Here is a 12,762-nt window from a genome sequence, read left to right as displayed (position 1 = left end):
GTGTCATCGAACCAAAAAATGCAGCAAATGTGAACGCACAATCTGCTGATGAGCGTACAAAACTGCGAACATCATGTGCGTCATGTTTAAAAGGCGCATATACTTTTTTAAGTATGTCAATCAAGTCGAACTTATGGTTTTCGTAGCGCGAACGTGCGAGTATGGACAGTCGCGTACGAAAGCGCACATGCCGAATTAAAAAAAATCGCGGCAATGTGTGTTCTCTTAAAATTAAAATCGTTCCGTAGTCACGCAACACATCAAATATGTCTGCGCTCAGGATGGCTTCAAAACGCGGAGCAAATTAGCGCTCTAGTCAGTATATATAGCTCTATGGGGCTATGCTACTGTGTTCTTGTCCGGTAACGTTTCTGATCTAGAAGCCATGAGGTCTTGTTGAAATTTACACCAAATTCGAGCCCCTACAGTGCAAGTGACAATAAAAGAACTCCTCAATCAATAGACATGCATTTGATTCCTCAGGACTGGAAAACCATCCATGTCTGCATTTAAAATATATGCTTAGCGCATAGCAAGCGACAAGCTTAGAAGTGATGTAAATTTAAAGTCTAAGGACAAGGGACTTGCTTCCTCAGGACTGGAATTCCATCGTTTAAAAGCCATTGGACACTTTCGGTAAACAGTATTGTCCAAGGCCCACACTTCGTGTATCACAACTTATATCTAAAATAACAAAGCTGTGAAAATTTAGGCTCAATGGTCATCGGACTCGGGAGAAAATAGCGGGAAAACCCACCCTTGTATCTGCACGTTTCGCTGTGTCATGACATGAGTTTAAAATAAATCCGTAATTCTCGATATCGAGAATTGATATTGTTTTAATGTTTTCTCAAAAAGTAAAGCATTTCATGGAATAATATTTCAAGAGAAGTCTTTCACCATTACCTTATGTAAACCCTGTAAGTTATTTGTAAATCTTATAATTTAATTTTTAATTTTCTTTTCTGTACCGAAAGGGTCCAATGGCTTTAAGCAGTCCAAAAATACACATTTGGTGCATATGGCCCTCATGTAAGTGGTAATCTAATCTAAGAAATTATGTAAGTTGTAAGTCCAATGGCTTGTTACAAATTACATGGTTCTGCTTACCAGTAGCAAAGAATCGGTGCTTACGGCAGCAGGGAATTCTGTGCTTATGTCAAGCGTATTTCATGGGTTAGCAGGGAATATTGGCTCGTGCGCGTGTGTAGTCCATGTTACTAGGTATTCTGCGCTTAGGAAGCTAGCCCAGAAATACAGGCGTGCACTTAAGCAGAGAATGGTGATCGTAAGCGCAAAATTTGGCGGTAAGCAGAGCCATGAAATTGGGCCCTGGCATACAGAAGACACAAGTCTCTCTTGTCATATCTAAACTTACCTCCACGACGCAAGAATTGATCCGGCATAAAAGCACATAGATGATCAATATGCTGATTGGCTTGATCAATACGAAGCTTAAACAAATCCGTCTCTATGGCCTGAAATCAAAATTAAAATTACATCTTTTGTTAGTTTTGTATTCATTATATCAACATATATTCTGAGTATGTGACTCTTGCCCCCACGAACAGTAAATATTTTCTTTGCTAGGAATGTCATAACGTAGTTGTTGCCCTCAAAGTCAGGTATTATAAAACCCATATTGCCCTCTTATCCAATTCATTAGTATTTGGCGTCTTACATATTGCCCTCAACTTCAGTCATTCAAACAATCTTTTTGGACTCACAGCCTGTTCATTAGTGTCCCCTCGTAGTCAGTCATTATAAAACTATCTTTGCCCCCACAGTCAGTCCTCTAGTATCCCTACCTTAGCTTGTGCCTTTGTCTCCAGGAATTTAGCCTTGAAATCATAAGTCGGGATGTCAGCCAGTGCGTCTGGGGATTCAGAAGCATCCGTTTGCTGGCTAACGAGGTCTCGATTCTTCTCCTGAATTCAACAATCAAAACAAATAATTCATCAAGTACTCAACTTATGTCCGGAGAATCAACTAAATCACAAGCCGTTTCATCTAACAACCGTCTACTCAAAAAACACAGAGGATAAGGATGAAAGTCAAATTGTTTAAAAGATCCCTGTAATTGATGGCGCGTTATGTGGCCGAGCGTTTAACAACACCGGATTCAAGTGTTGGTGTTTCTGATCAGCAAAGTGTGGGTTCCAGTCTGCGTCAAGACACTTGTGTCCAAGTAAGTTTGTTATTATTATTATTGTTAAGCAAGACAGTTCTCTAAGAACAAACTCTACCTGGCAAGTAGATACACACATGGTGTTACTGCAAACCAAATATATATTTTTGTTATTATTATTGTTATTAATCTTGCCACATCCTTCATGACTGCCCTGACTCCAGACCACCAAAAGGCGAGCAGGGACTCGGAGTCCTTGATGAGGATACCACTAAGTGTCTAGAAGTCACTCTAAACTACCAATTTAATTATCTTCAATGTTCACCTAGGTCCAGAGATCAAACGAAAGAAGAGACTATTATTCATACCTGTAGAGATGCCGTCAGCTGACGGAACTTAGCGATAGTTTCCTGGTAATCATTGGCCGTATCCTGCATCCCTCCAATCCGACGCTGGTACTCCACCACCTTACTACGCTGCATATCAATCTCCTCTCTCAGCTCCATCTCAGTCTCCCGAGCATTCTCCTGAAGCTCTTCATTCATGTCAGACAAAGCTTCCTATTCATCAAACGATTAAGACATAGGAGTTAAAGGCAGTGGAGACTATTGGTAATTGTCAAAGACTAGCCTTCACAGTTGGTGTATCTCAACATATGCATAAAATAACAAACCTGTGGAAATTTGAGCTCAATCGGTCATCGAACTTGCGAGATAATAATAAAAGAAAAAAACACCCTTGTCACACGAAGTTGTGTGCGTTTAGATGGTTGATTTCGAGACCTCAAGTTCTAGATCTGAGGTATCGAAATCAAATTCATGGAAAATTACTTCTTTCTTAAAAACTATGGCACTTCAGAGGGAGCCGTTTCACACAATGTTTTATACCATCAACCTCTCCCAGTTACTCGTCACCAAGAAAGGTGTTATGCTAATAATTGTTTTGAGTAACTACCAATAGTGTCCACTGCCTTTAAAGGGTCTGGATACAATGTCCAAAGATTTACATTAAACTTATTGGCGTTGAAGAATGACGGTAGAAAGCTTCCTTTAAAATATTACTTGCTGAAGTGCTGTAGTTTTTGAGAAATGAGTAAAACTCTGTCACAAAAGTAATTTTAGTCTCAGGAGACGAAAATAATCTTAGCATGTACAATGTGTTTACGCAACTCTCCTGAAAACATTTCTCTGTGATTTTTCACTATTTTTCTCCAAAACTTGACGAGTAATGAAGCTGAAACTTCTACAGGTAAATTATATTGCATATACATCTTCATTCATAGAGAGTAGGGATTCATGTCATGGCCAACAACAAATTGGTCACATTTACAGAAGGTATCAAAACCCTTTCAAGGGAAGGTATACATTTGGTAATCGCTCTTAAAATTAATGGCAATAAGAGCTATTGGTGAGAAGCATACAGCAGCTTTCAATAGTATAAAGCATTTTGAGAAACATTTCACTTTGAAGTAGTTTGGTTATGAACAAATATATCAATGTTATGACCCAAAATATGAATCTGAGAAGCGTTACTGCAGTTATAACTTACCAGATCTGTGACTGTAGTCTGCAAATCTTCAACTCTTTCTTCTAGCTCCAAGTTCTTATCGGTCAGCGTTTCTACCATTCCTTCAGCACCCAGAGCAGCATCCACCTGTGTGTTATAAATTAATCCATTAGGAATACTTGTTTTGTTTGGCATTTCCTGTTAATATGAACCATACCATAAAAAAAACTATTTTTTATTCATGTAAATCCGCAAAATTTTTTTTTTTTTTTTTAGAATAGTTGGAATTATCTTGCTACTTACCTGTTCTTTTAGCTCAATGATTTGGTTCTCGGCTTCCTGCAAGAATTAAAAATGAAAATTACTTTCAATATCAACAGAATACCATCAGAGAATACCATCAGAGATTACCACCAGAATATCATCAGAATATCATCAGAATATCACAAGAATATCACCAGAGTATCATCAGAATATCACCAGATCAGAATATTACCAAAATAACACCAGAATAGCACCAGAATATCACCAGAATATCATCAGAATATCGAAAGAATATAACCAAAGTATCACAAGAATAGCTCCAGTATATAATTGGAATATCACAAACATTTCTATTTCTTTACAAATGTTTAAAGAAACAATCCATATTGGAAACAAATGGTACATTTAGCAAAACTGATCACAAATCACTCTGAATGCCTTATGGCTAATCTTCAAGCGTCTAAAGTCAAAGACTTTGCCTACATATATGACTATGGCAAGAATACTAAAGGCTTTGTCACATGGGGCCAATGTTTGGAGGCAACCAACTATTACACCACGCAAAAGGAACGTTTCAGTGGCACCACAGGTGTAAATTTTTTCATTTCATTTATGTTGGTTGTTAGTGCCGAGGACTCTCAGAAATGCAACTTAATTACAGTACTAGTCAAGAACTCAACAGAGAGAAGACAGGGAAGGAAGTTTCAGTTTGAGATGTGGGAGGAAAAACCCAGAGAATTATTCCAGGGAAAATCCATGGAGTCAGGCAGGGACTGAACACCCAATCCACATGTTTGAAAACAGTTTGAATATTCTCTGACAGCATGGCGTTAAGGTTTGGGTAAGTTTGTGTGTATACACCTAAACCAAACGGTACACTCCTTTCCTGTCCGCCATACCTCGAAAAGACATATGGAGTCACGCAGGGACCGAAAACCCAGTCCACACGTTTGAAAACAGTTTGAATATTCTATGACAGCATACCATACCTTGAGAGCTTTATTAGCGCTGTCTTTCTGGGCTTTAGTTTCTTTCAGTTCAGCAACAATCTTATCTTTATCCTTCAAGGCTTTCTGATGCTCGTGTTTCTCAGCGTTAGACAAATCTCTCAGCCTGATCATATCAAATAAATAAAGTTAAATATGAAGTTTTATGTCGTGTTAGAACATTTAAAGCTTGACGTGGTAACCATTGTACAGGCCTAGAACTTCATTTTTGAAGGGGCAAGTTATTGAATCCGTTCTCTTATCAGTAGCCAATAGAATTCTGAAATGTAACATAGTTTTTGAGAAAGGTAATTTTTCACTCAAATAATAAAATACCATGGCCTTGTGCAAGTGAGAATACTGGTCTTTGATATTTACAAAAGGTGTCCAGTGTTAAGCATCTTTAAGGGAAGGTTTAAGTTTGTAGAGCATCAAGTGTGTTTTTTCTTTCATTATTCTCTTGCAACTCTGACGAACAATTGAGTCAAAAATTTCACAGGTTCCTTATACTATGCATATGTTGTGATACAACAAGTGAGAATGCTGGTCGTTGACAATTACCAATAGTGTCCAGTGTCTTCAATTTATTACATTGTATGTAATGGAAGTATAATTTTTGGGGTTGAACAAAGAATTGACTAGAGTGGAATTCGAACCAACGACCTCTGGATTAACGTGCCGGCGCTCTACCAACTGAGCTATCTAGCCCTATATTGGCAGTGCCCTATTTTGTCAATGTCTTTGTTCGGGGGTGCCAATCAGAAGCCATACAAACATTAACTGCCGTGTAGCCAGGGATCACACCCAAATTACAATACAACCTGGGAAGTGGCAGCCAGGGGATCACCTTAAGGGGATGCGACTTTTTGTTTCAGATATCAATAGTATAATTTGTTGGAAGTATAATTTTTTAACAGTCTGCATAGAGTTGTTACTCACTTGACCAAAGCTTCTTTCAATCTGGCGTTCTGTTGTTCCATCTGCTTGATCTGATAATTGGTTGAAGCTCCATCGGTACCTATCAAAACAACAATCAACAAAAACAACAACAACAACAGTCAATATGAATGACTGAAATTTCACACACTCATTTTAACGAAGGAACTTCAACAAGAAGCCTCCATTTCCCGCCCCCCTGCATCACCAAGCTAATCCGCATCACTTGTACTAAAGCAGCATGCAGCATCAGAGTCCAGCATTCTCCAGAAGACCATCAGAGCATACTGATCGAAACGTCGAGTTGAAACCAACAGTTCTTCTCAAAACCACCCCAACTCAGAGATAGTCATAACACGGTGTTACCGCAAACCTTTCTAATCGTATTTCCACCATGCAAAGTTTCAAATCCTACCTAACTTCAACAAGAGTTTTGTTTATATATTTTTTTATTCAGCATCTTTGGTTCTGGTGACCTTTTATCATAGAGCTGCTTATGCACAGACACTAGCTAAGCACAACAAAAATATGCTTACCAGAAAAAAAAGTTACCAGCTAAGTTATAATTTTCACATGTAGCAACTAGGACTGGTATCCTGTTCTTTTTTGCTTAGCAGAAACATTTATGAAATTGGGCCCGATAAGAATCTGAATTTTTTCATTCCTTTTCAATTCAAGTTTTTTTTTCAATTCAAGAATACATTTATTTCCATACTCTCATAAAAGAATAACGACAACTACATGTATTTACAAAGTAAAGCAAAAAATATCGGAGCAAAGCAAAACATATTCCTTAAATATCAGCAGCCAATCAGCGATCATCATATGACATCATAGTCTACATTTAGATTTAGTTTACTGACCTCCTTGTTCAATTTCTCCCCTCAGCAGCTCAAGGTCAAGGGTCAATTCTTCAACTCTCTCCTTCAGAGTGTCAACTTCCACTTGGAGTGAGTCACACTAAAGAATCAAAACAAACATACAGTAAATAGTGTTGAATATAACATGAATATTTTCTAATGTGCTGGAGGTTTACATCACAAAAGATGCTCATGGCGCAGTAAGCCGTGAAAAAAATGTATGAAAAAATAAAGTATAATTATACATGTATTTGAGAGAAAATAGAACGATACTTTATGGGCTATATAAGCTTGAGTGAACAACAATGTTTTGAGAGGTTTTAGAAAACTACACACAGAAGATATGTTGCGAATGTTTTAAAGGCAGTGGACACTATTGGTAATTACTCAAAATAAATATTAGCATAAAACCTTTCTTTGCAACGAGTAATGGGGCTCTGATAGTATAAAACATTGTGACAAATGGCTCCCTCTGAAGTAACGTAGTTTTTGAAAAAGAAGTAATTTTCCACAAATTTGATTTTGAGACGTCAGACTCAGATTTAGAATTTGAGGTCTCGAAATCAAGCATCTGAAAGCACACAACTTCGTTTGACAAGGGTGTTTTTTCTTTCATGTTATCTCACAACTTCGACGACTTCGTTTGACAAGGGTGTTTTTTCTTTCATATTATCTCACAGCTTTGACGACCAATTGAGCTCAAATTTTCACAAGTTTGTTATTTTATGCATATGTTGAGATAAATCGAGTGAGAAGACTGGTCTTTGACAATGACCAATAGTGTCCAGTGTCTTTAAGGAAGTTTGTTCCAAAGAAGAGGACCAGCATTATAGAATGATCAATCCCCCCAGGTATTGTGAGTGAGAGAAACAACAAAGAATGACAAATCGGAAGATCTAAGGCTTATACTGTGTCATAAGAGCAGAATGATATATTGGGCGGAATCTTGTTACGATGAAAAACAAGGGCAATTTTTGGTTCCCAAATAATTCACAAGTCCAATGCCTAAATCAGGCACCTCTCAGAAAGAATGAAAAGGCATTAAAGGTAAAGACAAACAAAAAATCAGTCATGAAATAATTCTTATGTGACATCTCAGACTTCCTATATGTTGAGAAATACTTACCTCAAAGGCTATTTGAAAGCAGGACATTTCTTTTTAGAACTGAGAAGTCTCCCTAAAATCTACTCCACCGCAGTAGATAAAATAGCAAGAGAAGTTCTCAAACAAACATACTCTACCCGGCAAGTAGATATACACGTGGTGTTTTACAGCAAACGGAATATTAATTTGAAAGCTCTTATTCTAAGAATCATTGTAGTCTAGAGACAACTTCTAACAAAATTATTCTCACCTTTTCCTCTGCCATTTCTTTGTCCAGTGTTGCCATTTCAATGGTTTCTGCAACTTCAGACATTTCTTCTTGATAACGTTCTCTCGCCTCTGTTGATTCACGAGCTTCCTATCAAGTAAAATATCAACAAAACATAACAAATAAAATCAGGTTTATGAAATGATTTGGTGTTGAATATAGAAAAATTGACTAGAGCAAGATTTAAACAAATGTGATGCGATCAAGCTAAATGATATTAATTTTGGTTTTTACCCACACACCGATGTGTGTTAGCACTGTATACTCAGTACTTTCCCGAGTCCTGTGAACAAATATCACAGGCATGTTACTCAGGTGGGATTCGAACCCACGACCCTTGCAATTCTAGAGCAGTGTATTACCAACTAGACTACCGAGGTTGCCCGGTAGCTAGAGGCAGTTCAAATCCTAGCTAAATGAGTCGTTTGTTGGTAAATGCACTATTGAATAAAAGGCCAAAATAGGTCGACATGGGTGTACATTTCTATACATCTCTTGGTGTTTCGACTTCCATTACTTTTGAACCAAAGGTGGTATCAGCACGGGGTTTTCATATCCTTCAAGATAAGATTGTACTTCTTTCAAATAGATTAAAAAAACAAAAAATGACAAGGGTCGACGAAAGATTCATTTCGCTTGATCGCATCACAAATGGACATCTGGATTAACGTGCCAGCGCTCTACAACTGCAGACCTGGTACTTCACGGAACCAACAAAGGCGATTGCCTCAATGCCCCCCTGGTCATTGCATTGGTGCCCTTGAATTGCTCCAGTAGAAATTTACCTCATAGGGTGCCCTTTACCAAGGATAAAAATGCCTTGGTGCCCTTGCCCTTTCAAAAACGAAGCTTACAGACATGCAATTGAGTGATCTACAGCCCAAGCCAAAAAAGCTTGGGCCATGTGAAAGTAAGCATACCCTCTCCTGTTCCCTCGCTCCATGTTGTTAACCAAAGTTGGAGCTGAGACCGTGCAATGAGTGCCAACATTGAACGAGGGGCGGTCCCCTGACGAGATGGGGCAAGGATTGTCTAAAATCGTTGAGCATTGAAAAATATAAAATAACAATACGACCAGTCGGCGCATGAAAAAAAATGAAAATAAACTCCAAATTGACAAACCTTCTTGGCCTCTTGCAGCTGTCTCTCCAAATCATTTTTTGCTTCAATCATCCTGGCTTTGAATTCAGACAACTGCAAAACAAAAAATCAAACAAGTTTCTAAACACCTTTATTAAAGACAGTGGACACTATTGGTAATTGTCAAAGACCAGTCTTCTCACTTGGTGTATCTCAACATATGCATAAAATAACAAACATGTGAAAATTTGAGCTCAATCGGTCGACGAGTTTGCGAGATAATAATGAAAGAAAAAACACCCTCGTCACACGAAGTTGTGTGCTTTCTGATGCTTAATTTCGAGACCTCAAATTGTAAACTTGAGGTCTCGCAATCAAATTCGTGAAAAATTACTTCTTTCTTGAAAACTACGTCACTTCAGAGGGCGCCGTTTCTTACAGTGTATTATATTATCCACCTCTCCCCATTACTCGTAATCAAGAAAGGTTTTATGATGATTTATATTTTGAGTAATTACCAATAGTGTCCACTGCCTTTAAAACAATTCAACAGTAAACAAATTATTAGTTTTTTAAACATCTGATTTCCACAAGCTTCTTGTGTTAAAGTTGTTTTTGCAAACAACTATTGGCTACTTTGGCAAACTGTTTTCTACAAATGTTATAAAAGGGAATGATATTTGGTCCATGGAACAAAGTAAAAACATTTCATTTAGAACAAGGGCTAACAGTTAAAGGAACATTTAAGAATCGGTTTTTCTAACAAAGCAGTTGCTGCAGTGTTAGCACTTTATGTTATCATATAAACTGACAAATCTGTTGAAGTTTGAGATCAACCAGCCATCGGGGTAACGATTACACATTTTGCATGACGTTGATGCAAACAAAACAAACCGAATAAAGCGCTCACTGAGCGACAAACTCCAAATGCAAACTAAATTATTTATTTCTCATCAAATATGACATTTCAGGCAGAAATATTTCAACTGATGTTTTCTACTATCATCATCATTAGACAGTGTAAGTTTGATGTTAATCTGTGATCTCACGATTTTGTTTTCTTACTAATTCTGTAGCGTTCCACAACTTGTGCAACCAGGGTATTTTTCTTTTGATATTTTCTTGCAACTTCGATGATCAATTGAGTCTACATTTTCATAGATTTGTTGTTTTATGCATATGTAGGGATACAACAAGTGAGAATACTGGTCTTTGACAATTACCGAAGGTGTCCAGTGCCTTTACGTAGGAAGAATATCATGCCGGTATAAACTCATTTTCACAAATGCAGAATTAGAAAATAGAGTTAGCTGTTGCAAATGCAAAATTAAATTAATAACTTGACTTTTTGACCCTAGCAGAGGCTACCTAGCAGAGGCTAAATAAGTCTGTTTAGAAAAGAAGCACTGTACATGTAAGTTACCTGAGCTAGTTGAATCTTAACCTTCTCTGCATCTTTAAGACGCATCTTATCTTCAGCTCGTTTAATTCTCAGCGTCTCAAGCTTCTCTTTAAGATCCTGTACTTCTGCCTTGTAAGACGACACCTGAAAACAGGAAATATTTATTCAAACAACTTTCTGAATCTGGATAATAAAGTCAACAAAGCATTCTTATGGACACATCACACCAGCTTTTTGTAAAAAAGACAATGAAGAAATTTCAGTTTTAGACATGGAAGGAAAACTCCTATCGAACGTATCGAATAACCCCTTTGTTGCCATCAAAGTCGCCATCGTGTAGGTCAGACTGTATGCGCGTCTAAACGCGCACATCAAAGAAGCACCCAGCATGCAGCGTTCCCGGTTTGATTTCTATGGCACATGCACAAACACACATACACGCTCACAGACGCCATGTTGTAGGGCAGGTATTTGAATGGTGACGTCATATTCAATACGGTCTATAGGGAAAACCCAACCAAATGTAAGAGGAAGCTAGAGAGATAGTTGTTTATTTCTTCGTACTGTTACCGAGCCATCGGACAATGAATCTTGGCGGTGTTCACAATCAACTAGAGATAATTGTTTCAGTTCTTAGTACCGGTAATGATATGTGGGGTGTCGTGGTCGAGCGGATAAGAGCACCGAACTCAAGCTCTGGTGATTCTATTCAGCAGAGTGTGGGATCGAATCCCAGTAGTGACACTTGTGTCCCTGAGCAAGACACTTAATTGCTTCTCTCCACCCAGGGGTAAATGGGTACCTGTGAGGGCAGAGATGGTTCTTAATGTTGGAAGAGCTTTGAGACGCCCTTCGGGTGTGAAAGCGCTATAAAAAAACTGGTTGTTATTGTTATTATTACAAACGTACCTGCTCAGAGCTTTGTAACTCACTCAGTTTGTCATCAATACTGGCCGGCTTAGCAGATGGGTGAGGCAAACGTGAGGGAGGAGCAGCAGCTGGTTCAACAGCTGGACTCTCCACACGAGGCTAAGAATGTAAAAGAGAGTCAAAGAGAAATATACTGGATTAGGGTGAGTAGAAATTGAGAAACCACTCCCTCTGTATCAATGTTAAACTGTGAAAAAAAGGGTTGACATATTTTTTTGTATTTTTTTTTGTATGGGAAGTTGCCAATCACTAGGCTATAAAAACCGGGAACTCACGGTGATGGCTAACAAGGTAGGAAAGAGTATAACAGAAGTAGAAAGATGACATAGTTTTACATTATTCATGTTTTAATGTTTAAAGGGATATGTTGCCTTGGATCGGGTGAGTTATTTTGTGCAGTCAAAAATCCACAAAAAGTGGCGTGCTGTGTTAGTTCAGGAAGGAAAACTATTATTATTATAAGGTATTATTTATACAGGGTAGCCCCATCAGTGTAAACCACTGTTCTCCCTGAGGGCCCTGTAGAAAAGCAATACACAGAACAAGAGATAAACAAATACACATGCGATGTCATAACAAACGGTTTAAAACGCTTTTCATAGACCAACTCGGCCAATCCAAGGCAATGTGTCCCTTTAATATACTGCATTAAGTGAACAGAAAAAACAGAAATAGCAATATGACCCTCGTTCTGCATGCAACAATGCTCCTTCCAAATGCATCAAACAAACTTATAATGTATAGGATTTGAGGCATTGCATGGTGGGGTATCAATATATATTTATTTGCGGTAACACCATGTGTGTATCTACTTGCCAGGTAGAGTTGTTTTTAGGGAACTGTCTTGCTTTATTCTACTGCAGATGACTAGAGCAAGCTAGTCGAAACGTTGAGACCAATTCCGAACTGACTCCGCGGCAGTACAGTTATTACGATCCTATAAGCTAAAGTAGTAGTCCAGTCAAATTTCTATACCATCCGCCCTGGTAATAGTTATAAAGCAGGACAGTTCTTTTCAGAACTGAGAAGTCTCCCGAACCTCCGATTATCTACTCCTCGGCAGTAGAATAAAGCAAGACAGTTCCCTAAGAACAACTCTACCTGGCAAGTAGATACACACATGGTGTTACCGCAAATAAATATATAAACTTATAATGCATAAAACAAATTATTTCATTTAACCATGTTAATGTTATTAAAGCAATCGCACAACATCTGTAAACAGTTTTGTCCAAAGTCCAACACTTTGTGTATCACAACTTCTATATAAAATAACAAAGCTGTGAATATTTAGGCT

The 12,762-nt window shown here is 38.1% G+C and overlaps 1 protein-coding gene across 6 annotated transcripts in view; it reads right to left on the bottom strand.

Moving 5' to 3' along the window:
- LOC139941087 (dynactin subunit 1-like) overlaps positions 1-12,762 on the bottom strand; it is a 344,631-nt gene that overhangs the window by 313,925 nt on the left and 17,944 nt on the right. For all 6 annotated transcript variants that reach the window (XR_011786532.1, XM_071937510.1, XM_071937511.1 and 3 more), the window contains 12 exons: positions 11,445-11,564; positions 10,557-10,679; positions 9,176-9,247; positions 8,036-8,143; positions 6,684-6,780; positions 5,824-5,902; positions 4,888-5,011; positions 3,938-3,973; positions 3,677-3,781; positions 2,497-2,688; positions 1,809-1,928; positions 1,379-1,478 (listed from right to left, as the gene is read on the bottom strand). Coding sequence is in view for 5 of the 6 variants with exons in the window: in XM_071937510.1 (XP_071793611.1) it covers positions 1,379-1,478; positions 1,809-1,928; positions 2,497-2,688; positions 3,677-3,781; positions 3,938-3,973; positions 4,888-5,011; positions 5,824-5,902; positions 6,684-6,780; positions 8,036-8,143; positions 9,176-9,247; positions 10,557-10,679; positions 11,445-11,564 (1,276 nt within the window). In the remaining variant the exon portion in view is untranslated. The remainder of the gene's footprint in view (positions 1-1,378; positions 1,479-1,808; positions 1,929-2,496; positions 2,689-3,676; positions 3,782-3,937; positions 3,974-4,887; positions 5,012-5,823; positions 5,903-6,683; positions 6,781-8,035; positions 8,144-9,175; positions 9,248-10,556; positions 10,680-11,444; positions 11,565-12,762) is intronic.

This window comes from Asterias amurensis, chromosome 8, assembly GCF_032118995.1.
Source record: "Asterias amurensis chromosome 8, ASM3211899v1".
NCBI classification, from domain to species: Eukaryota; Metazoa; Echinodermata; class Asteroidea; order Forcipulatida; family Asteriidae; genus Asterias; species Asterias amurensis.
The sequence above is the reverse complement of the archived record's forward strand: the minus strand, read 5'-3'. Positions and strand labels throughout refer to the sequence as shown.